The following is a 25868-nucleotide window of genomic DNA, read 5'->3' as shown; positions in this document are numbered from 1 at the left end:
TTAACCTGCCTTTCTGGTGGTGGGGAGGGGAAGGCAAGCTGCTGACTGGTGAAGCAGTCCCTGGACTGTAGGGGGGGTGCTTCCCTCCATGGCAGCAGCACTGCCTCCCCCACTCCCAGACAGCACCCTCCTGCAGGCACCTGGCTTGGGCAGTCCTGGGGGCACTGCAGCCGCGTGGGGAGGCACCGGGCCCTAGTACAGCTCAAGCAGACAGGCAGACTGCAGGCGGGGCGGGAAAAAAAAAAGATCAGGCTGGCCACATTTTTTGCCTCTCTTTGGCAGAGCCTGCCTTCCCAGGCTGCTGCCACGCTGCCTGCAGGGCTTCCTGCAGAGCCTCTGAGCTACACAGAGCCCAGTGCTTCGCTCCACAGCTAGAAGGACAGCAAACTAAAACTCCTCGGAGGTGTTTTAGTTTGCTGCGCCCTAAGTCATTTAAGGCACATTATGCTGCCAAATTTGCTACAGTGGCTGTAATTACTGTGCAGTATGCTGCCAAGGCGTGCAAATGCTGACACCATTAAAGTGGTGCAAAAACATTTAGCCTGCTTTAAAGTGTCATGCACATATGCCCATCATTTCATCTACACACAGCCTTTTATTAGACCAACTGAGTAGTTGGAAAAAGTTCTTTGCAAGCTTTTGGGTGCAATCATGCTTCTTTAGGCATAGGGAATTTCTGCTGTTCTGAGACTCCAAGGAAAGAAAGAAGCTAAAAGTGTGACAGGATGTCAGTGAGGATGTAAATAGGTGGAAATTAGGAACTTGCCACATCCTGGTTCTTTTAGGCAATAGACACACATTCATTTGTTGTACTACAAAAATAAAGTGCTATTGAGCTGTCTGGCTGGAGTACTATAAAGTCACCATAAAGGTGTAGTCTCCAATTAAGTGACTGTAAGGGGCTGCTCCTTGGCTCATTTTGGCCCTGAGGGGAGCCTGACAGCGGCTTCTATCAGCAGTTGGGGTGGAGGAGAAGAGGAGGTTGTGTGTATAGCACTACACATTTAACGAGTGTCTATGTTGTAATGTCTGCAAAGGTTTATTCTGAAACAGGCTTTGGAGCTTTCTGCTTCAGTCGTACTTCTGTAGCACAACAAAAGCCCCTAGAAAATAACCAAGGCTGGCAACAGGTGGCTTCAGTGGTGGGCTCTTTCTTTTGCTCTGTTCCTGGATCCAAACTCCCAGAGCATCCTTAACTCCTCTTTTTGTTTTTTTCTACACATAAAATACATTTTGACTTTGCCATATTTAGTTAACAAAAGCACATTGTTTCAATATGAATCCAGCTGGCTACATACAATTCAGTTCTTTTTATCAAATGGCAAAGCTTGAGTTGTTACTTTTAACTCTATTAAGTGCTTTCCAAAAAGCAGTTATTTGCACTAGGCCTAGCCTAATATTAGTGGCCTTGACAAAAATTCTTATTCTTCTTTCCAAAACTACTACTTATTGCTTAAATGGAAGATCACAGTTTATTGGTTAAACACAAACTTAGGTTCTCAATATTCATAATTTAGGCTTGTGCTAGATCTGCAGTCTGCACCTTAGTGTGGTCTGTCAGTCACTGAGCATGTCTGCAGCCTATACTGTCCTCTACCAGGCACTGCCATGCATGATCTAGTATGCCAGTGTCGGATTACTGTGTTGAGTGTCGGATTACATTACTGAGGTATCTACAGAATAGAAAACGTTAACAGCATGGAGGAAGAGGAGGCTGGGAATGGTGAGAAGCAACAGGACCCAGAAAAGTAAAGTCAAATGTATGATATGAAGCCACGGTCACCATGGTCATCTTCACCCTAGCAGCGGTTCTTTCCAGTTGCCACTGCCCTCTTGCTCAGTTCTCTTCCTCTCCTGTTGCTTTGCTCAGGTCCCATCTCTCATCTCATCCCTGAACAGCTCATTTGAATCTAGTTATAAATCTGTTCTCCAGTTGTTCTTGTTCCTTCCTTACTCTCTATGCATTCTTCCCCAAGCCTGTCTCCCATTCATACTTTCTTTCCCATCCTCTTCCATTGGGTATCTGTCTTAAGTACTCCTGCCCTTTTCATGTGGTCATCTTAATACCCATCAAGGAGCAGATTTTAAAAAATTGCCCACTGTTGGTGAGGCTTGCATATTGAGCTTCGTGTCTGCCTCTGAAATTGCACTGCTTGCTCACAGAGCTGGAGATCTGCACTCTGTCAGAGCTCAATAGCCAGACCACACTGGGCCATAGCCTGCCCTCATTAAATCCCATCCTGCCAAGTGCTTGGCACTCTCCTGAGTAGGCTCTGGTATGGGACTGTTGGCCAGGCTCATGCTGAGGCTTATCTTGATCCTTGTTACCTCTAGATAGTTCAGGAAAGCCGGTCATTGTTAATCTTCCCTTAAATCTATAGCAAGCCCGAAACAAAAATCTTAGAGCAGCCTGTCAAGGGCAATTTGCAGATTTGCTGTCGGAAATAACCCTGGCACTGCAGTGAAATATCCTTTACAAATGATAAGGCAGAGACATTTCACTTCTGAAGAGGAAGAAAGGTGTTGTGCGCAGGAGCTCCAGACAGAGCCAGAGTAATAACTGCAATAAGGCAGCCTCAGGAGGCCAAGCTGGTAATCAGCTTCCTATATCCCTGCTGGCTAGTGACAGATGCCTAGGTTATGTCAATCCTGCTCTCTCCCCTTCACTGGGAATATGCACAAACCTGCCAATGCTCCATCTGTAACAATTTATGCCCATTATTTAATGAAGGGATTCAGAGAGTTGTAAATAATTTGCATATAGTCAACTTTCATCAATCCTTTGTGACTTCATGCTGGAGAGAGACTGCTGGAGAGAGACTGTGGAGCAGCAGACCATCCACTTTCAGATACTGCCTGAACCAACTCAGTCCTTTCTATTCAGTCTTATCAGATGCATCCTTCCTCTACCCCCAGTCTCTTGACCATTCAATCCATGCCTGCTTCTGTTGCTGCCACTCTCTATATCCAGGGAGGCCCTGGTGGTTTGAAGCCAGGCATCAAAATGACCACTGGCTGTTGTAAGAGGAGCTATATGTCTTGCCCACAATTCAGTCCAATGCATGATTTTCAGGCTAAATAGTGGGTAGGCTTGACTGTGCAACCTAGTAGGTGATCTCTGTTCGTATTTTCAGCCCTGCAATCAGGTACCTTACTGAAAAGCCAGCATACTGGTGAGTCTCAGTTCTGCTCCTTGTTCATGTGATGTAGGAAGAAAGGTTTTTGTGTAAATGTCATTTGCCTAGTATCATAAATGAGAAGAACTGCTTATTTTCAAACATACTGATAGTTCTCATTCTCTGCTGCAGTGGGAGCCTGGTGAAGCAGACAGTGAAGGGGAACACACCACTTCATTACTGCTGCCTCTACAATAAACCTGAGTGTATAAAGCTCTTTCTCAGAGCCAAGGCCAACATTGCCATCAGTAAGTGACTGTGGTAGACACTTTATATATGAGAGCAGTTTTGTTAGCTTGACTCAGTGAGTGGTGGATGGGTTTGAGGATGTCCCTGATGGTTTGGTGTCTCTGATGGATGCATGCTCCAGGGCTGATCTCAGGCAGGTGGTAAACACAGAATGCCTATTGCATCACTGTGCAGGGCAGTTAATAGGCGGGCAAGGCCACAACAATTTAGGTTCACCTGAAAGTGTCCTAGGACAAACTGTTAGCAGTTCTTTTCCCATGAACCTTTTTGTGGTCTGTTCCAGGACAGTGAAACCATATGTCTGAACAGTTGCACTTTGTCCAGAGAGAAACTGTTTACTTACATGTCACATACACATTCAAATTCTATCTTCCTTTCCCACTTTCTCAGTGGATCTTCAGCTGCAGCTGAGGCACAAGTTTTGTGCACAACCCTTAACCCTTTTGGCAGGGTAGCATAAAAAGACCCAGAGCTAGAGTGCACTCTGTGGATGTTGCTGAGGCAAAAATGTCTCTAGTCAAAGTACAGGACATGAGACACATCCACAAGAGAGAATATGCATGTGAGCAGCACATCTCAAAGAACTACAGTTACTAGTAACTGTCTTCATTTCCCCATCTCAGTTTCCTTCTTAACATAACTGTTAATCGGACAAAGCGCAGGATTTAAAGTTAAGTGCTGGTCAATATGTGGTGAAGGCCTTATCAGTAAAGGCATTTTATCCAGATACATAGAAATATAGCATGGTACATCAAGTTTCTTGTTAGCCACTGCATAATAATTTCATACCGATGAAAAGAATTGATGAGTTATACATCTGTTTCCCCAATCTTCCTATCTCTGTAGCGATAACTGCCTTCTACATTCATGATTCACAGTGGCCGCTCTTTTCCCACAGCTAATGATGTAGGAGAAACAGCCCTGGATGTTGCCAAGCGGATGAGTCATTCCTTGTGTGAAGAACTGGTAAGATATGAGACCTCACTCTTGGCAGCCTGGAAACAACAGGGAGAGCTGTTAAGACCAGAACAGGGATTACGTAGAAGTAACAGATTAATGGTTTAGCCCAATCAGATTGCATGTCTCCATGTCTAAAGGCTTCCTTTTGATCTCACTTTGCACTCTGTTCGACAGAAACACAGCAGTAAGCTGAAGAGATTCGCAACCAGGTTTAACTGAGGACCACAGCTCTCAGCTATATTGCCCACATTTGTTTGAACTCCATTAGGCTTTTTATACAGTGAGAACACTTTCAGTACCCCACAGTGCTTAGCATGCTGCTCTTAAGATGCACTGGGGTCCATGGAAAGCCATGGCTGCGTTCTGGAAAAGGCCAGTGATGTCATTTTGGCTTGTTCCAAATCCCTGATTGGGAATTTGTACTGTACAGTGCCTAATAGTCAGAACCTCTGACCTTATAGATTGGAGTGAAGATAGGGATTTGTACTTCCATAGCTTCATTAGGGTGGCGCTGAGACTGCAGACTCAGTGCAGTGCCTTCTCTGTTTTGTCCTAGCTTGGATCTGGTGTTCTAATTCCTGACCTTTTCTGCTAGATCAGACTTCTCTAGTATCAGATCTTAATGTGGTTTTCAGGGAGGTGCTATGTCAGCTGTTGCTGTGTTTTTACAGACATTCCTTGGGGCACAACATCAGGTTTGGATACATTTCAGATGTTGGAGATGTGCAGATTGGAGTAATGCCACTTAACCCAGCTTATGAAATCTGTCAGTACATGTGGGACACAGTCTGGATTTGCAGATGGAGAGATCTCCATGGCTTTATTAACCCCACTGGGCTCTGAGTAATAATGGAGTAGTTTGGTGTGGGGCAGTCCCCATTTGGGCAGTGACAGGATCCTTAAATCCAGGAATTCAAAAATGAAAAACAGTCCCATCCCCAAGAATCCTGCTCCTCTGATACTTAGGGCTAGGCATTAGGACACCTGTAAAAGGAATAGTATCCTGCAGAGAAGAGGAAGCCTGTAGGAAAACCTAGGTGGGAATGGTTCATTTAGGGTTCTGAAGATCACTGCCTCAGCCCAGGGTGTATTTCTCTGGTGAATGACTGTTCTCTGTGACCCTGGACTGCCCAACCTACATGGAGCCCTGATTCCTAGGGCATAAAGACACAGAGGAAGATTGTGAACTGAGACTGCCTCCTTTCTGCTGCAGCTGCTTCAGTCTCAAAACAATCAATTCAACATGCGTGTCCATGTGGAGTATGAGTGGCGGCTGGGCCAAGATGATATGTATGAAAGTGATGATGATCTGGATGAGAAGGTGAGAGCTCAGCACTCTCAACCTGTCCTTAGTGAGAGTCTCCACAATACATAATTTGAATTGTAAATGCCTCACTGATCCCCCCCCTGCCCCATGGTTTTTCCTAGCAAAGTACCCAATCATGAATTCTCTGACAGAATTTCAGGTGTCTATCTCAGGGGTAAGCAAAATGTGACCTGTGGGCCAGATCCAGTCTGCCAGGCATTTTCTTCTGGCCTGCAGTGCCCCCCAACTAATTGTGCCCCACCCAGCCCTTCCACCAGTGACAGTGGGAGCAAGGTGCCTACACCCACCCCCAACATATCCTATTATGCCTTGCTCCCACACTCATGAGTGGAAGGGCAGGTCCTGCTAGCATGGGATGGGGCTGCAGGCTTCCGCAGCATCTGGCTCCCTCTGGGCAGCAGGTAAAGAAGCTGGGGTCAGGGGTGGGGCTGCAGCTGGGCAGGAGTGTGGGGCTGGGGCTGGATGCATGTAGTGGGGTAGCAGCAGTACGGAGCTCAGGTGAGCAGGTGTAGAGGGGAGGGGCATGGGAATCCCCTCTCACACTCCCCCCATGGTGTGCAGCCCTGGCAGGCAGCGGGTGGCAGCAGCAGCAGTGGGCGGGGGCACTTTGCTTGGTGCTGGTACCTGGATCCTGGCTCCAGTCAGCAGCACAAGGAGCGCAGCCCCCGACTGGCCGTTTGTTTCCGTGGCACTCCCCATACTTGCGGGGCACAGGAGAGAAACCCCAGGCACTGGAGCAGGCTGGGGTGGGCAAAGCAGCTGATTCCAGCACCTGGGGCTTCCCTCCCATGCTCTGCAAGTGGAAGGAGTGCCGGGGAAACAAATGGCCCTGTGGGGGCTGCGCTCCTTGCTGCAACGTGCAGTGCTGGCCTGTGTTATGGCAGGCGTGTGTTGGGGGGGGTCCCCAAACCCCTCCCACCCTCCCTCATATCCCACAAATCACACACGCAGACAAACATGCCAGTCCCCCAGTGTTGCCTGCATTGACTGCAGGAGAGGACATGTTACAGAGTCCAGTGTGATCCAGAGCCACACACCCACACCCCACAAACACAACACAACCTCCCAACATACCCTATGCCCCCCCACACAGCCACACCCCCTCACAAACTCCCCTCCACACCTCACCACACACCTCCTACTGCCCTATGCAGCCCATGCCCCAAATACCCTGCCTCCATACACCCCCCACCATGCTCGCACAAATACACACCCCACCACATGCACACCCCCACCACATACCCCCAACCACTCCCCCACTACATAAAAGACTAAGAATTTATTTTTGAGATATTATGGAATCACCTCTATATACACTATACAACACACATCATGACAAAAGTATTTTTTGTAATAAAATTAAAATATGTTATAGTAGGTGTTTGACTTTTAGTGTATGCTTTGGTTTTTTCTGGTTCTAAGATGGCAACCCCCCTCACCCCCGGCCAAAAGTATTATTTCCATGGGGGCAGGGGAGGGACTTCTGGTGGCAAAGGTCAGGGTTAGGGGTGGGACTGCTGGTCCCAAGGTGGTGACCAGGGGGTGGGGCACCTGTCAAGGGGCGGGGCTACCCATGCAGCCCTTGGCAGCTCACCAAACCTCATTAAGCAGCCTCCACCCAAAATAATTGCCTGCCCCTTCTCTATCTTGTAGCTGGTGTTGCTGTTGCACTTCATTCCTCTAGTTTCCTCATGATGTTGTATGAAAATTTATTAAATGCATCACTGATGATGAAAAAAATGTTTCCCGTTTTAATTTAATTGGATAAGCTTGTTGCCCGTAAAAGAGGAACTGAAATAAGGCTGTAGTTTGTACTTGCTGCACTTGTGCTACATACCGTTTACTCTTTGATATTCCTCCAGTTTCTTGCAAAGCAGCTCTTTATTACTGTATAACATGTACCTTTCTTCTTTTCAGCTGGGTCCTGTGAAAAAGGAGCATGCTTTCCGTCCTCAGAGCTGCTACCAGTCACCTACCACTGCCTCAAAGCAGTGGGTAAAGGGGCCAAGTATAGCAACACAGGGAAAGCAACATGATTTATATCCCACCCCAACTGCTAATCCCCGCAACCTTGCTGAACTGGCAGCCCCGATGTCTCCTCCATGTGTGCCACCTGTTCCACCACGTGCGCTAATCCGAGGTCAGGCCATACCATTGCCTGGCTGTAGTAGTGGGGCTGTATGTGATGGGGCCAGCCCCAGATGAGGGAATCTCACCTGGGCTCTTTCTACTGTATTTGGTATCTGGCCTTTACTTGTCACTGGTCCACAACTGGAGACAAGAATGGCAGTAAAGAGTCCTGAGGATTCTAATGCTACATTGCTAGAAATGTCAGGCAGAGCTTATACCTCCCATAACAGCTCTCTGCCAGGTGGGAGAATTGGGATCTGGGTTGGGAGATAATGACCTTTCAGGGACCTGAGATGGAGGCAGCTTTATATAACATTACTAGCCATGCCAGGTACCTCTGTTCTCTGTGCACCTCAAGTCAAGTTCACAGCCAGTGTAAATCTAAATCACTGTTAAAGTCAATATAGCTGCTCTGACTTACACCTCTTGTGGGATGGGCACCTGTTCTCATGAAATCATCAGTTGTGCTGACCCTGCCCGATCTGGGTCTCCAGTAAGATGCCTCTCCTCCTGCTTCTCTTTTCTAATCAATGATTTGCTGTTAAACTTTGTGTAGCTCCCAATGTGCCTCCACCCCCTCCCCCTACCAGATTGCCAGTCTTTGCTGATGACACAACAACCAGGAAGATCCCCCCACTGAATGTGAACATCAAGCACAAGCGAACTTCCTCAGAGCCTGTGCCTTGGGTGCCACTCAGCCCTGTGCCATCTAACCAGGCCAGCCTGGCTACAGGTAAAGAAACAGAACACATACTAGATAGCTCCATGGAGCTTTGTGAGGAAGAAACTCGTGGAGCTGAGGAAACATGATGGTCTCTGTGTCCAACACCAAATTAAAAGTAATACTGTGTCACTATCAGACAGGGCCTGATGGGTGCATGCAGGGGTTGCAGTGGATAACTAGCTATTCTTGCTTGATGCTTGTATGAGGACTCACTCTGGGAGACCAGACAGTTGGGGATGCATAGGAATCACAGAAGGCAATGAGCTATCTCTGAGCTGTGCTGGTCTGAGCCATGCAGCTGCTGGACATGACACTAAATTGATTTTCAGCCAGCCAGCCCTGTATTGAGTATCCACCCCAGGATTGTTCCCTTTGCTACAGCTATGGCTGTTCTCGTGCTCCAGCACAGGGGTTTCTCCCTAAGATGGTAGTACCAGACCAAATACTGGAGCTTCATACATTATGAGAGTAAAACAGTTGCCAGTTATATTAAAGCAGAGGCTGAAAAGTACTCCTGGCAATTCTGGCTGCCATAGATATAAGCCACTACCATCCCTGGGCATGTCCTTTTCCTATTCCCTACTTGGTAGGCTTGGTAGCTAAGATGCTACAAAAACAAGCACTAATTCAGATCTCGGAATGGGTAGAAGGAGCTGTTCCAGAGCAGGGGCAGGGTATCTGTGCTACGATCTTTTATGCTCAATGGGCATGTCTACGTATGTGCTTTAATGCACATTAACCTATTTTAAAGTGTACTAAAGCATCACAGAGAGGTGTGCTTTTGTTAATGCACATTAAAATAGGCTAATGTGCCTTTTTATAGTACCTCACAATGGAGGTACTAAATTTAATGCGCATTAACAAAAGTGTATTAATGATTGTTTAGACATGCCCAAGTATGGTGGCTGGGGGTATACTTGGGCTCTATGCACTGCAGCATACTTCTTCCAAGGTGCTGAGAAACCCTGCACGTAGCTCCCTCCAGGGACCCAAGTTCAAGGCAAGAACCTCCCATTTATGAACAGGAAAATGCTTATTTCTTTTTCCATTTAGATTCTGGACCTTTCCTACCTCCCAAATTCCATTTTACAGAAGGAATCTCTAAAAGGAGACTGAGGTAATAGCTTGTGGCTGCCATGGGGCACTCCTTAGGGCCTGACTGATGGAATGAACCTGGGAAGCCCTTCACTTCTGGCTTAAGTTTGTCACGTAACTAAGAGAGCTGGGCTAGCTGTACTGCTCTGCTATATGCAATGGGAACTTGGGACAGGTTACTAGAATTCCTCTGGGGACCATTGGGAGAGCTCCCTGAGCAGGAGGAGTCAAACTAGGCTCTGTGGGATAAGACTTCCTGAGCAGAGGGGAAGGGGATGTCTATGAAGTGCTTTCTGCAGCCCTGGATAGAAAGACAGTCTGTCTGTGGAGGTCCCTGGACACAGGAGAAATTGTCTGGGGGGTAGGGAGATCCCTGGGTAGAGGGTGAGATCCCTTCTGAGGGATCCCTGCACAGTGGAGCAGGGGAACTGTCATTGGGGTGGGAGCTCCCAAAACCAGGGAAGATTCCTGAATATTTTGATGAATGAATGCCTTAATTGTGGTCTTTCACTAATGGGAAGGTCTATGAATGGCTCCTTTGCCACACATATGCCCTATGCCAGCTAGGTCGGACAAGCAGGAATGTGTTGCCCTTCCTAGTGCTTGCCTCTTGGTAGCATATGTCAGGATTCTGGTTTGCTGGTAAAATGGCTGAACTGCGTGTGCCACTGTCATGCCATGTTTCAGCCCAGAGCCACCAGCACATGGGTTTGTTCAGCTTTTATTTGGCCAGCTTCCTCATGGGCTGGCCATTTCCCAGGGAGCTGCAGGTGCTGGTGATCAGTGGCTACTCTGTCCCAGCTTGTAGTGGGGCTGTCCACAGCACTGGAGAAAGCCCATCACTTAGCCATCACCTGATGGGCCTAGCTGACAGGCAGGATCTGGAGCAGGATCCTGTGAGTTCCTTTCCAGACTGCTATCTCCAGAAGCCTTGCGGCAAGAGCCCAAGATGGCTGGAGTCTCTGATCCGCAGCCCCTCTGCCTAGTTCTCTCAGCAAAATCCATTGGAATAACCACATATTTGCTGCACCTTTCTTCTCAGCGCTGGCTCCCACCAGCATCCCAGCCTCCCCACCCTCATGAACATCTCACAACAAGGTGAGGACCTGAATCTTACATATCTGCAAATATTTCCCTCAGCGTGCTGCATCCTTTGCCATGTCTACCTACAACCCTCTGTCTTTTCTGCCTGCAATCTGGGGTACCACTTGGCGGCTCATGCCCTTCACAATTCAACTTCTTCTCCAGGCCTTCTGTCATCTCCTTCTCTGCCCTCTCCTCTCTCACTCTACCCTCCCTCCCTCTGGTCCTCAGCCTCTCTGTGTCTCTCTCTTTTTGCTCAGCCTTTTTGTTGTCTTTCCTTGGCTACAGAGCTTCTGCCCACTACCTCAAATCCATCCCGTCTGTTAATCAGGACCGCATACTTGCTGCCTCCTACTCCCTTGCTTGAGCCTCTCTACCGTATCTCCAGTCCTGCTGCCTCTGCCATCTTCCTTGGCCCTTCTGCTTCCCCCTTCCCAAGCCCTTCTGTTCTACTTTCTTCCCATTTTCCAGCAGCAACCCAGCTCCATGAAGAGATCTGGGTGGTGCAGCATTCTGCTGTAGCTCTGGAGCATGCTGTGCTTAGGTAGATGTTGCTGGAGCCTGTCCCATTGTGGCATGGGTGAGATTGTGACCATTGTGCTTATGCCCTAGCTGCCCAGAAGAAAGTGGAGATGCTCTGTCCACCTGACCCCAACAAAGGGCAGAGACTGAGATTACACTGTCCCTCACAAGAGCCAGAGCCAGGCCGACACTCAGCTCTATCCCAGGATGTTCCACCTCTCCTTCCTAGGAGGGGCAATCTGGTAGGTGGCTCTTATCTTGCAGCATGCTCTCATGCACTTGACTGCCTCCTTTTTCCTGGCTTACCTTGCATTAGATTGCAATGATAACTCCCTGGCTACCCTGGCAAACCCCAAGCATGTAGCCTTGACAACAAGGTTGGTAGAGCTGTTTCATTTCAACTTCTGTTTCACCATTTCGAAGGGACAGTGTTTCATTTTGCTGTTTTGAAGCACTGTTCCATTTCATTTTGTTGAAACTGTTTCGCCGGTTCGACACATTTCGATGTTTTGCCCATAGGCTATAATGGGGAATCACAAAAATGCCTATAACTTTGTCATTTCTTGCCTGATTCAGGTGACAATTGCAGGTATGGTAGCCCCTTCTGGGGGCATGAAGCCTGCCAAGTTTCAAGGAGATAGGTGCAGAGTTTCTTGTGAAACTGCACCTCAAACTGTTCAAAGCAAAACTAGTATCATTTGCTGGCAGCGGTGGCCTGCTGTCATCCCGTGCGCAGATAGGGGGCCTGCGCCCCCCCGGGAGGAGCCTGGCACAGCCCCACAACCCTCCTGGGGGGCGCAGACCCCCAGATCTGCATGTGGGATGACAGCAGTCTGCCATTGCCGGCTGGGGCCAGTGCCAGTACTGGGTTCTTCCCGGTGCTTGGCACAGGCTGTGCCGGGCAGACCCACGTGCTGATGTTGGTTGCAGCTGGCAGTGGCAGCATGCTGTCATCTGTATGCTCTGCAGCTAGTGTGCAGAGCTTTAAAAAAAAGCAAAAAAAAAAAAAAGCCCAGCACTCACTGGCTCTGGCAGGACCGATTGGGGCCTCTGAGCACTTGTGGCAGGCCCCCCCCATACACACACAGCGGGGATCACCCCTCCCCCCCCACCTGGCACCTGTGCAGCAGCTGCACCATCGCATGGGTTCAGCATGGCTTGGCAGGGCATCACATGCTGTCTGGGAGCTTGTGCAGTTCTACATGTCAGCCAGAGCTCCTGGTTCACTCCCCAGCTCTCTGATGATTCCGCCAGCTCCTCCAGGGGGACGCGGCCCCTGGATTTGCACGTGGAGTTTCAGTGGGCTGCTGCTGCCAGCTGAGGAAATAGCCCAGAGCCACCACCATCTCCAGCTGGCACGGCAGCCTGCTGTCATCCCGCATCATCTGGGGGCCCATGCCCCCCAGGATGAGCTGAAGGAAGTGATCAGAGTTGTGGGAAAAATCAGGGAAGCTGGGGAATCAATCCCCCAGCCCCCAGCTCGATTCCCTACCTTCCTGGCTTAATTCACAGCCCCTGGTTCAATTCACCAGCCCTCAGTTCAACTCCCTAGCTCCAGGTTTCAGCAAGCTGCTGCTGCAGGCTGGAGCAGTGGCAGCACTGCAGTCTTCCTGGTGCTTGGCACGGGCTGCCACTGACCCAGCCTGCAGCATCAGCCTGCTGAAACCCCACGTGCAGGTCGGGGGCCAGACCTCCCAGGAAGAGCTGGGGATATTATCAGAGAGCTGGGGGAAATCGAACTGGGAGCTAGATGTCAATATCAGAGTAGCCCTTTCCCACTCTTCCCCCTACCCTCTCCTTAGTTTCTGTTTAGCTGCAAGCAAGCCCAGTTTCGAATGCCCTTATTTGATTTCAAAGCATTTCGTTTCATTTCTATTTTGCTCTTTCGAGCTCAAAACGTGTTGAAACAACTTCAAAATGAAATACCCATCAAAATTTCATACAGCCCTACTAGTTAGGCACCATGATTAGCAAGTGAGAGAGCAGGAAATCCCCATGTGGGAGCAGCAGGAGATTCTGAGTAGGGAATGGAGCCCTCTTTTTGCTTGGTGCATCCAGTGGAAAGAAAAGTACTGCTGCTTTCTTCTGCTACCCCAGACTCTCTTTTCTGCTATGCCAAATCTCCTTCTAGGCACATGTGGACAGGAATAGGTTGCCTAAGTCTAGCTGCAGCCATTCTAGCTTTATTTCAGAGAGCAGCAGCCAAATGTGTGTGTGCATTTTGTTTGCTCCTTTCCCATGAGTATGTGTGCAGACTGTAAGTACACATGCAGTGAAGATATCCTGTCTCTTTGCCAGTCAGGGCTCAGCCATGGGAACTGCTGCAAGCAGTGATGGCAGAGCTACTGCCTCCCCTTCCCATTCAGCTTGCTTGGAGTGGCTCAGGCAAACCATGATGCCATGACTCATGCAGTACATCCTGGCAGTACAACCCTTAGGCAATTGCTACAAAACATACCATACCCACAGGAAATACTGTCCACAAGAAGAGCTCCAGCCCCACAGAGCAAAAAATAAAAAGGGCACAAGACTGTGCTCCAAGAGGAATACTGGGGATAGGGAAAGTGAAGAGTTTCCCTAGCCAACTGCACAGGGTGTTCTGCATTCAGGCTGCCACAGCTCCCATGCCCTGACAAAACCCAAACTCTATTGTTTCCCAGATTGCTGCAGTCCCTTACAAAACACATCCCAGGGCCCTCTTCCCACCTTTCACTGTGGCTCCTGAAGCATTTGTTTCACTTTAGCCAGCTGATGGATTTGTTTATCCTTACCTCTCAATAACTCTTATAGTGTTTATGCTGCCTCATCCATCCCAGAAACCCCCTGGCACTCACCCTGCCTCCACCCACAGTCTTCCTGCGCCAGAGCCCCGATAGTACTCACCTGGCCTCTTCCAAGCCAGGGTCTCTACAGGAGTCACCCTCCCTCCCATCCCACAGTCCCCACCTTAAGTCCCCAATCCAAAGCACCCACGGCATTGTCCTTGCCTCCTGTCCTAGAGTCCCCACAAACCTTGCCCTGTCTCCTACATTCTTGTGTAGATAGAGTACTTGGCCTACCTTCTTAAACAATGAAGTGCTCACAGCCCCTGTCTTCCATCATCTCTCCTTTGCAGTACTCACTGGTGCTTTAATATGCCTAGGGTGGTATGTGGGGTTTTGTCTCTTGAGGACCTTTTTTTGTTTATTTCTAATAAAGAGCTTGGTGGTAGAACAGTAAAGAAAGGGTTAAAGACTTGATGATGCTCTCTGGTCCTGTTTGCAGAATAAGTCACCCCTCCGCAGGGTCCGAGCCCTGTATGACTGTGTAGGTGACCGTGAAGATGAGCTCACTTTCAGCCTGGGAGAGATCATTGTAGTGGCTGAAGAGGAGGACAGCCAATGGTGGGTAAGTACCAGTCTGTGTACAGAAGTGTTGTGGAGTCAGATGTTCATGTTGAGCACTCCTCCATAAATCATCTCTACCCCAACTTCCCAGATTTGTGTCAGAGCTGATATCAACCCACGTCATGTCCTGTCCACTTCAGTTTTCCCCCTCAGCTTCTCACTTGCTCTGTCCACCCCTCATTTGGTCTTTTCCTCTTCTTTCGTCCTCTTTTCCGCTACACTGACAAGTCTGCCAGCCCAGTGCTATCAGTAAGCCTCCTTATCTTAGAGCCCACTCTCCTCCAGCACTTAGGTTCCTTGGTTGTACTAAGCAGATGCAAACTTTACACGTGAATGCTTGAATTGTAGAGACTGGTTCTACTTATCCTGTCTCCATAGGGAGGCAGGTTCTTGGCTAAGGCAAAAAATACAAGCATAATTTTATTTTTAAAAATGTGATTTAGTAAAAGAAGGCAGCCCTGTCCCACAGTGATGTAATGAACATGAGCTTGGTGTCATGGAGAAACACTGGAAAAGTCAGGAGTCTTTAAAACCTTCAAAACCCCACAGTCCCCTGCAGTCAACATAACTACAGGCATCTTGTTGTAGAATTGTTCAGTTGCAGGCTGGCTGAGGTCATGAAGATCAGGATTTTCCTGAAAAACTTCTGAATTTTCCCCAAGGCCTCTCCATGACAAACTTGGAATGTTACATGTCACAAATCACTGAGTTAAGGCTGGGAAAGATTGGCATGATCCTTTAGCTTGACCTTCTGCATAGCACAATCCTGGGGCCCCTTCTCATTGACTCCTTCACCCAGACAGAACTTGGCTGAGCTAGAGTGTTATTTACAGGAAACTGTATTTACAGACTGCATGTAACAGGGCATGTAACACCCCTATTCATCCCTTGGAAATTCCTTCCAAAGATTAATATTCTCATTGTTAAAAAAAAATGCACCATGCAACCAGGGGGTCATCCATGTTTGATTATTGTTCTGACTAATAAAGAAGAATTGTTTGTGAACATGAAGGTGACAGGAAACTTAAGATGATAGACAAGCAGGATTGGAATGGACCTCATAAGGTCATCTAGTCCAGCCCCATGCTTAAGACAAAATCATTCCTGACTAAACCATCTCAGTCAATGCTCTTGCCCTTTGTCGCCAGCCTAGGTTCTGATCCTGCTTTGGCCTTCCTAACTGATTCCCTGCAAGTGTGAGCCAGGGAGGTATACTCCTCCTTGGTAGCTAACCCCTGTTTCCACAGCCTGTATACCTCTTTCTTTGCCCTTAGGCTTTCCTGGACTTCCCTGTTCAGCCAAGAGGGCTTCTTAGTCCCTTTGTCCCCTTTTATGCACAATGGGATTGTCTCCTCCTGCGCCTGTAGGATTTTTCCCTTGAGGAACGGCCACCCTTCCTGGACCCCCATTTCACCAATGCTTTTGAGCTTTAAAGCCTCGCTAACTTATCTTCTGAGCACACTGAAGTTAGCCTTTCTGAAGTCTAGCACTTCAGCCCTGCTGGTTAGTTTACCCACCCTACTCTGGATAGTGAATTCAATCAATTGATGGTCACTATCCCCTAGGTTACCTTGTACCTGCAAAACCCCCACCAGGTTATCCCCTGTAGCTAACATCAAGTCCAGCAAGGCATTTCCCTTAGTGGGATCGTACACCTCCTGCGTTAGGTGAAGGTCTTGTATGCAAGTTAAGAACCTATGTGAGCGGTTAGATTTGGCTGACTGTTCCTCCCAGCGGATGTCAGGGTAGTTTAGGTCACTCATGACAACCATAGCTCTCAGGCTGTACAGTTGAGAGATATCTGGAGAATTCCAGATCTAGCTCATCCTCCTGGTGTGGTGGTTTACAATAGACTCCCACTGCCAAGTCCCTTTCCACCCCACGGCCTGCTTCTGTCCTGACCAACAGTACCTCAGTTTGGCCCTCCTCTGGTCCCATCTTGATTTATAGAGGATGTATATTGTTCCTTAACATAGAAAGCAACACCCCTCCCCCCCACACTTTTTCCCACTCTACGCCTTCTGTACAACCTGTAACCCTCAATGCCTACTGCCCAATTGTGAGTAAGGCCACACCAGATTTCAGTTACTTGAACCAGGTCGAAGTTGTTGTTTGCAAACAGGAGTGCAAGTTCCTCCTGCTTGTTCCCCATGCTCCTAGCATTAGTGTAAAGACATTTAAGCCCCCCGATGGGTGCCCTTGGTACCCCCTTGTCCTGATGTCTGTTGGGCCTCTCTGTGCTTACGTTAGTGCTTACCTGGGCTGATCCAGAGCATTGCTTGTGGCTCGCTGATCCTAGGTTCTCCTTATCTGCTGCTTCCCCATCCCCTGATGAACCTAGTTTAAAGCCCTTCGGAGAGCAGCCAACCTGTAAGAGAATAGACTCTTACCTTTAGAAGAGAGATGAAGACCATCTCGTCCCAGGATGCCTTTCTCATGGAAATGCGGATCATGGTTGTAGAAGCCAAAACCCACATGATGGCAACAACACCAACTGGAGCCGCAGGTTGACTTCCCTGATGCAGGCGTCCTGATGTTGACGGCAACCACTGACCAGAGGGATGGACAAGAAGACCACCTGTGCCCCCAGTTTCCTAAACCTGGCCCCCAGAGCCCTGTAGTCACTTATGATGTGGTCTGTAGTGTTCCTGGCCACATCATTTGTGCCCACATAGACAAGGACTTGGCATCTCTTCTTCCAGTTGCTCAGTTTTCGCTCAGCCTGCCTGCCTGCCTGGCTCAGCCTGCCTAGTGTTTTTTGTGGACATGTCTTCCCCTGCAGCTTCCTCTGCTGCATCATCCTCCAGTGCTGCCAGGGCTTTGTATCTGTTCCCCAGTTGCGTTGGGGAAGCAGTCACAGCCGCATGCTGTCTAGCTCTGGAGGTGACCGTCCTCCATTCAGCTGTTCTGGGACTCTCCCATGATGTCTCTGTGCTAGGTTTCTGGTCCTGCAGAGCATGAAAGTATCCATCAGTCTCATCCTCTGTAGCCCTGATCCCCCGCAGCATGCTCACCTCTGCCTAGAGTTCCCTCACCTGCCCCTCCAGGGCCTCAATCCAGGCACAGGTGGGACAGGCAAGGGAACCCCTGGCCCCCACACTACCCCCAGGCTTCAGAGGTCCTGCCAGGCAGCCCCACAGACAGGGCCAGGGCACTGCCAACTCATTCAAGGGGCATGTCTGGGTGGAGGCCTCACAGGAGCTCAGGGCCAGAGGCAGCAGCAGGGCAGGGTCCCTGGCTGCACTCTGTGTCACCACCCCCATAGTAGCCCCTTCCTCATTCACTTACCTGAAGTCTTTGTCAGAAGTTCCCGTGTACTCCTACACGGTGTGTACTCCTACTCACAAACTGGCCTGTGAACTGCTTTCCTGTCGGTAGTCCCTGTTCGCTGGCTCCCTAGTCACCTGGGGAGTCCTTTTGGGCCTGGGCTGACTCAGGCCCAGGCAGCAATTACACAGCAATCAGCAATCCTACAGCAATCAACAGTGAGCACTCATTCCCAGCTTCTCAGAGTACCCCCTCCCCTCCCCCCACCAAACAAACAGTCAGCTAAACCAAAGGTACAGGCAGCTGGATTACTTACCTTTCCTGGGCAGGATCTGGCTTCTTTCCTTCTTCTTCCTCCCTCCTCTTGCCTCCAGCAACTGCCTGCAAACTGCTCCCCTGTTGGCAGTCCCTGTTCACTGGGATGACAGTGCAGGCTGGGGCTCGGGCTGCTCTGGGCTCTTTCTGATGGGAACTGGGCTGGGCTGGGCTGGGCTGTGCTTAGGGTAGGTGGTGGCAGTGCTGGGAGGGGGCTGCAGCCACTTCAGAATTCACTGTACCCCGTCATAGTCTTCTCCCAGTGCTGCCGCCGCCACCGCCCGCCTCAAGCGCAGTGTGACCCAGCCCCCACATGGAACAACCTGGTGTTGGCCCGAGCCCTCAGCTGCATCCCACCCTTCCCCAAGCAAGGCTGGGAGCACATACCCCCATGCCCTCCTGGGGGTACACATAACTGTGGGAGCTGACCCTTGCACAACTCAGTCCTGTGCCCCATCCCAGCTGGGCAGCCCCGGCTCCCACCCCAGCCCCACTCCCCCACTGCTGGGCCAGCCTGCCTTTGCCCTGCGTGCAGATCCGGGGGCACACACCTCCATGCCCTCCTGGGGATCCACTGCCCCCTCCCTGCACCTCCCAGATGAGCAGTTTGCAACTCTGTCCCATGCTTTGCCTGGGCTATGCAACCCGCAGCCCCACTCCCTCCCTCACTGCAATGGCCTCAATTTGCCCCCCACCCCTTAAAAACAAGAAAAAAATATAAAGGGGTCCCTGAGCTGGAGAGAGAAGGGGTACACTTGTTAAAAAAGCTTGAAACCCCCTGAATTAATAGAAGACACAAAGAAAGCAGAGCTGCACAGTGACTAACAAAGAAAGCAGAGCTGCACAGTGACTACTTTGCCTCAGTCTTCACAAGAAGTGACCAAATAGTTTAAAAAAAATACAAAGGAGAAGGGCTGCAGGACAAGATAAGTAAAGAGAAGGTCTGAGAACTCTTGATAAACCTGAATGAATTGGTTAGCAGGCCCTGATGAAAATTCATCCTAGGCTGCTGAAGGAACGCACTGAAGAAATCTCAGTGCCCCAAGTAACAGTATTTGCAGTCACAGGTGACAGGCAGGGATCCAAAGGCTGAACACAGGCTAACATAGCAACCAATTTTAAAAAGGGAGGAAAAGGAGGATGCAGGGAATTACAGACTAGTCAGCCTGACTCTAACACCTGGGAAGTTACCAAAGTGAATGATAACCAAAGTGAATTTATAAACATTAGGAGGAAGAAGGAGTGATCTCTAACAGCTAACCCAGCTTTGTAAAGAACAAATAATGTTACGACAGTTTGATTTTCTCTTTTGACAGGATAACTTGTATGGTGAACAAGGGAAATGCAATGGACAAAATATACTTGGACTTAAATAAGGCTTTTGATACAGTCTTTCATGACCGTCTCATAAATAAAACAGAGAAATGTAGGTTAGATAGAAGTGGATAGATAACTGGCTGTATAACCAGAAGCTAACTATAAATTGTTCAGTGTAAGGAAGGCAGGAGGTTTCAGGTGGGTTTCCACAGGAGTGTGTTGTGGAACCAGTATTGTTTAATATCTTTACCCATAGTTTGGATATAGAAATAGAGAGCTTTCATATCAGGTTAGCAGATGACAAAAATGGAGAGCTAGGAAAGACTTGGGAGGACAGGAATGAAATTCAACAAGGGCAAGGTGCTACATTGAGAGAAGAAAAAGCAAATGCAAAAATACAGAATGGGAGATGACTGTCTAAGCAGTAGCATTTCTGAGAAGGACTTGGGAGTGTTGGTGGAAGGGGAACTCAGCATGAGCCAGCCATGTGGCATGGCTACCAAAAAAGCAAATTTAATGTTGGGCTGCTTTAACAGTATGCAAAACAGGAGGCGCTATATGACTACCCAGCACTGTTTAGGCCTCTGCCATAGTACTGTGAGCAGTTCTGGCCTCTGCAATGTAAGAAGGAAGTGGAGAAACTGGAGAGGATCTAGTGGTGAGTGACAAAGATGACAAAAGTTTCAAATGCAAGCCATACTAAAAAAGGTTGAGAGACTTAAGTACATTAAGTTTGGCATAAAAGGAGATTAGGAGGGGGGAGGGGAAGGGAAGGGAAGGGAAGGAGAGACAAGAGAACAGTTACCAAACATTTGAAAGGCTACCATAAGGAATAGGGAGAAAAGCAGGGTTTTTTTCTATGGAGGGCAGAACACAGAGCAGTGAGTTTAAATTTTAGCCAAGCACTTGAACCTATAACTCTTTGTAGTAAGCAAAGTAGATTACACTTCTTTAGTGTTTCACTGGTACACAGGTGTTCCAGCTCTTAGATCAATCTTGTACCTCTTCTCTGAAGCTTTTGAGTTTTTCAGCAGCCTCAATAAAGCATGGACAATTATAGTGGCCAGAAATGGTCTCATCAGAACTGTAGACAGTTCATTATCCTCCACAGTCCATGTCAGTCCCTGCTGTCTGTCTTTCTATTTTTGTATCTTTGTATTAGAATTGCCTAGTATGGAAATTGGCAGGGGGAACTGGTTTGGGAACAACTTGCAGTGACTTTTCCCCTTCCTTCCCCTTTTGTGTGGAAACCTAACCTATGCACTAGAGTTTAGTAGCCTTCTCTTGTCCTCTCTCTCTCTTTCTCTCCGCAGAATGGATGGATTGAAGGGCAGCCTCAAAGGAAAGGTGTCTTTCCAGTTTCATATGTTCACATGTTGAGTGAATAAGAACTGCATGATCTAAGAAGAAAACAAAATGGCAGGTGCTTAAAGCACAATTCTTCCAACACTCCCTGTTTCCAGAGGGCTTCCTGCAGAGGACACCTAAGGAGCATATGGTGTCTTTCTTACCTCTTCTGTCTTGTGACTTACATCTTCAGTTCTGCAGCATGCAGTTCTCTCTCTGGCTGACTCAGAGCAGGGCTTTGTCTGTCTCCTGAACTGTAATCAAGTATCTTATTTGGTTTCTTTGCATCCTGTCCTCAGCTTTACATATTCAGTGTGATGCTGCCTTCCTGGACACTGAAAAACTTGCCCTTGCATGTTATGAAATGGAATTCAGGACTAGTGTATAAATGATTGACATGACAACTCAGTCGATACATGACAAAAAGGCTTTATTTACTACACTATTTACTATTAAATGATCCTAAAGCAAAGCTCAGTATATTTTCCTGTAAAAGTGATAGTATCTCACCAATATAGGCAAAGAGGTAGTTTCAGTTTTTTCAGCTTCTCAAGGCATGGATCCATTCACCAGAAGATCAGCTGGGCACAGTAGCCGTTTTTGTCTGAATGATTTCTCACTCTTGAAATGTGAGCCTTGTTAGCTATGTCATTCCTTTTTATACTCTTTAGCTCAATATCTTCAAAGCATTTTTTAATCTGATAAAAAAAACTCAAGCAATAACTAACAGGAAGATTCTGTTAATCACACTGTTCACTGTTGGTTATCAGAAAGTCCCAATTTTGACTGAATTACCTTACTTAGTAACAGGAGGTTATCAATCTCTATTGAGTTGGAACATATCAGGAAAATGATTAACAACTAGGAAAAACAAAGTTTTTGAAGAGTTGTCTGTGGAAGTTCAAAAGAACCACTGAGGCAAAACAAGAGTTAATCAGGAGGAGATAACTGGGGTGCTTCTCTTTAAATGGGGCAAGCTGGGTAGGTGCCCTGGGGGCTTGCAGGGCTTGACCCTGCATGGGAATTCCCAGAGTGCACAGGTGTGGGCTCCTCAAGCCCCCAAAGCACTTGCCTGGGGTGGCTGGAAAGTACAAGCAGTGCCTGCCACAGACCTAATAGACATCCACACCAATAAAGCAGTATGCTTTATTACTACCTTTTGTTCCACCACTGATTTGTCTCTCATGAGGCATGATAAGGGGTAGGAATGTCTATTTGCTCACCATTTGTGCCATCATAAAAATTTCTATGGCAGCACAAATATGATGTCAGGTGACATCTGTTTCTACCTTTGGTAACCGAGTCACTAAAAAATACTGAGTTTTCTGCACAATGCTTCATAAAAAAAGTTTCATGTCTGTTTCCAACCTCCTCTTCTACCCCATCCCACTCCAGTTGTCAAACCTCAAATCATAGAAACTGTTGTGGAAAAAAGCTGGGGGCGGGGAGGTCACAGCCATCCCCATGTGACTGGGTCGGTAGTGCTCAACTTTTTGGCCCCGCGGGCCAAATGAGAGGTGTGGGGCTGATCTGCAGGCCAGCTCAGACCCCAAGTGGCAGGGTTTGGCCCTGGGGTCCTATACAACCTCTGCCATATCCCACATGTGGTGATTGGGGTCCAGAGCCCTGCACTGCCTCCACCCAGTCCCATGTGGTGGGATTGTGTTCTAGGTGCCACTCCCACATGCTGTGATTGGGCTGTGCACTGGACCTAGTGAACAGGGCCAAGGTCTGTGGGCCAGGGGGAGCCCTGTGGACCAGATGACAAGGCACTGGGGGTTGGATCTGGCCAGTGGACTAAGGGTTGAGCACCCCTAGATTAAGTCATGAGAGTCACCATTGGTCTGTTCTGCAGTTTTTTCTGCTCTAGTTTTAGGTGTGTTTGCGTGATGGCATGTGCTTCATATGTTTCCTATGTCTATTTCAAATGTAAGGCTCTAGTCTATATTATGAGCAGCTCTGTGTGTAGCATTCCAGAACCCAGCTCTGTGAGACTCTTAAGGGGGCTTGGGCCATCAAGTGGAAGGAGTCATGTACTTGGATTTGAAATGTTCCAGTACAGTAGGTCATGACTCCCCAGATCCACATTTGGCAATTTCTTTCATTTTCCAGGAAAATATAAAACTTTCAGAATTGTTTTTCCTGAGGTCTTGTATGAAAAAAGGGAAGAATGAAAAGTCTATGAGTCATGTTTAAAATGCTATTATTATTGGTTCATTTGAGTACTTTAGAACACTTTTAATAACTAATAGAACCATGAAATCGTAGAAAATTAGGGTTGGAAGGGACCTCAGGAGGTCATCTATTCCAACCCCTTGCTCAAAGCAGGACCATCCCCAACTAGATCATCCCAGCCAAGACTTTGTCTACCCAGGCCTTAAACACCTCCAAGGATGGAGATCCCATCACCTCTCTGGGTAACCTGTTCCAATGCTTTACAACCCTCCTAGTGAGAACATTAGTCCCAATATCTAACCTAAACTTTTCCTGCAGCAACTCAAGACCATTGCTCCTTTTTCTGTTATCTGCCAGAAATGAGAACAGTCCAGCTCCATCCCCCTTCTAACCACCCTTTGGGTAGTAGAAGGATGGTATTAAATCCCCTCTCAGCCTTCATTTCTCCAAGGCTAAATAAGCCCAATTCCCTCAGCCTCTCCTCCAGTCCCTAACCATTTTCATTGCCCTTTGCTGGCAATATTTCAAAACAGAGCACCCTTTCTTATGGGTTCTTGGCTGCTTGTTACTGTCAACTTCAGTCCTGGCAGTGCAGTGTGAAATAGAGTTGATATAAGAAGGAAGGGAGAAGTAACTGCTATGTTTAAGCAGCCTCAGGAAACAGTTTGCTCATGTCAGACATATTGTTGCTCCTCAGCTGACTGTTAGGTTGATACCATCTGTCCTACAAGGGAAGTCTTCTACCTACCTTCATGCTTGCCTGCATTCTTGTATAGAGTTACTGGGACAAAGAGCAAGTGGGTCTGTGCCTGTAGAAAAAAAATCTTGAGGGACTGGAATGGATCCTGCCTCCAATCCTCACCGTTTAGATATGTTTTAAGCAAGCCTCTTCTACAATCAGAATATGCAATTGTAAAGCAAAGCAAAAGAAAAAAATCAACAACTGAACACGTTCCCTGGCAGTAGTTACAGCTGGGTGGACAGATAAACACAGGGAAGGAATCATCACCATTGTAATAATCTTTTTGCAAGTTGTCAGTAGTGAAATATATGAAGTACTAGAGAAAATTAAAAGTGAGAAAGAATTTGCTGTGGTGACAGACAGCCAAGTACAGTAATATGAAAGAAGCATGGGTCATTATAATGGGCAAATAGCCTTTTGTATTGTTGCAATAAGATGCACTTCCCATACCCCAAACTTATTCCTTTATGATTTCATGAAATTAAAAATACTTGGAATGCTCTATAAAAGAGCAAAAGTAGTAATGGAATGGAATTTATTGAAATGATTCATATGGCTGCTACCCTGGGGGTCTTTTAAGAGGAGGCTAGATGAACACCTTGCTGGGGTACTCTTTCCTGCCATGGCAGGGGTTCGGACTTGATGATCTGCTCAGGTCCCTTCTGACCCTACAAACTATGAAACTATATTTTAGTTGTAGTCTTTAAGAAAAAGTAGGAAGAAAAGCATGATAATAACATGGTAACAAGGAATCATGACACAGTTTGAACTAGATGTTGGAAAAGTACTTTCAAAGTTTGCAGAATTTCAGGTTGTTCTGAAATGCCGTCTGGGACTCTGCCAAGCATAATTCTCCAACAACCAGCAGCAAGGCTTTTGTAACAACACAGGCTCTGATTCTTGCCTCTTATCTGCTTCAGATTTCTCTGTCTTCTGCAGCACATGAAAGAAAAGACATGGACAAAGATACAGCTGTAGTAGCTTCCAGAGGGGAGGAAGAGCTGCTGCTACATGGTAACTTGGGGGTAGGCAAAATACGGTTTGCAGGCTGCATCCAGCTCATCAACTGATTGGATCCAGCTCATGGGCAGACATCCACTAAGGCTGGAGACAGCATTCAAAATACCTGAGCCTGAACTGATTCAATCTTTGCAGGTTAGTCTAACCTGGGTAGGCTAAATCACTTTGTAAGTGCACAGACATCCCAGAAATACAGGCACATGCCTGAAGTGGCTCAGGCTAGAAGCTGGGTGGTGCTAGAGCAGCTCTCCCTTCCCTTCCACAGCACAGAGTTGAGGTGGGGGGACATAGCCTGGCCCCAGCAGGATGCTCTGATTAGCCCAGCAGGGAACTGATAACAGTGTCTATCACCCCTTACTTAGTGTTTATCCCCCCATTAAGAAAACAACAGAGGGACATTACCAGCCACCTATTGATTCTACCTGTTGATTCAGCACAGACTGTAGCCACTAGCCATCATATGGTCTGCTACCTAATACACAGACACCTCTCCGCAAGACAGAGGGAAGGGGGGAATTCCTGCTTAGCAGGGAATGGTGAGGGGGAGAGGGGTGAGCAGCCTGCAGTCCCTGCCAGAGCTGCAGCTGGGGAGCAGAGGGGAGGGACCAGCCCTGCTGTGGAGCAGAGAGGCCTTCCCAGCCCAGAGAACATGTTGGGATGCTCAGGGTGTCTGATTTATCTTAAACCAGCAAGGGGCCTGGGACAGACATTGTGTAAACCAGTTTGAGCCAAATCAGTTAAGTCTGATGCTACATTCAACCAGGTTTATCTCAAACCAGTTTCAGCCATTTTCAAACTGGTTTATGTGCACCAAACATCTGTTCTGTTACAAGTTTAAAGCAGTTTCTGATCACTTAACCCAGTTTATGTGTAATTTCTGTCCCTAACCTAATTGATTGGATCTGGCTTGTGAATGTCCCCACCCACTCCCACGACAGCCCCAGCCAGCATGCACAGCTTCCCAGCAACACTGCTCTCAGTGTGCCTGCCACTACCCTGGTACTGTTCAACTCCCCTAGCCTCCAGAAGCTTC

General features: G+C 48.0%; 1 protein-coding gene across 1 annotated transcript in view; it reads left to right on the top strand.

Annotated features, from left to right (window-relative positions):
* Positions 1–25317, top strand: part of LOC149856499 (arf-GAP with SH3 domain, ANK repeat and PH domain-containing protein 1-like) — a 92695-nt gene extending 67378 nt beyond the window's left edge. The window contains exons 19-28 of the mRNA XM_090064565.1: positions 3309–3424; positions 4324–4391; positions 5599–5706; positions 7630–7852; positions 8399–8575; positions 9620–9683; positions 10704–10759; positions 11357–11508; positions 14531–14653; positions 20865–25317. Coding sequence (XP_089920691.1) covers positions 3309–3424; positions 4324–4391; positions 5599–5706; positions 7630–7852; positions 8399–8575; positions 9620–9683; positions 10704–10759; positions 11357–11508; positions 14531–14653; positions 20865–20939 — 1162 coding nt within the window. The 3' untranslated portion in view covers positions 20940–25317. The remainder of the gene's footprint in view (positions 1–3308; positions 3425–4323; positions 4392–5598; positions 5707–7629; positions 7853–8398; positions 8576–9619; positions 9684–10703; positions 10760–11356; positions 11509–14530; positions 14654–20864) is intronic.
* The last annotated feature ends 551 nt before the right edge of the window (positions 25318–25868 follow it).

This window comes from Crocodylus siamensis, chromosome 10 (assembly GCF_052110815.1).
Source record: "Crocodylus siamensis isolate JL-2025a chromosome 10, ASM5211081v1, whole genome shotgun sequence".
Classification (NCBI taxonomy): domain Eukaryota; kingdom Metazoa; phylum Chordata; order Crocodylia; family Crocodylidae; genus Crocodylus; species Crocodylus siamensis.
This window is presented reverse-complemented; position numbering and strand designations above follow the sequence as displayed.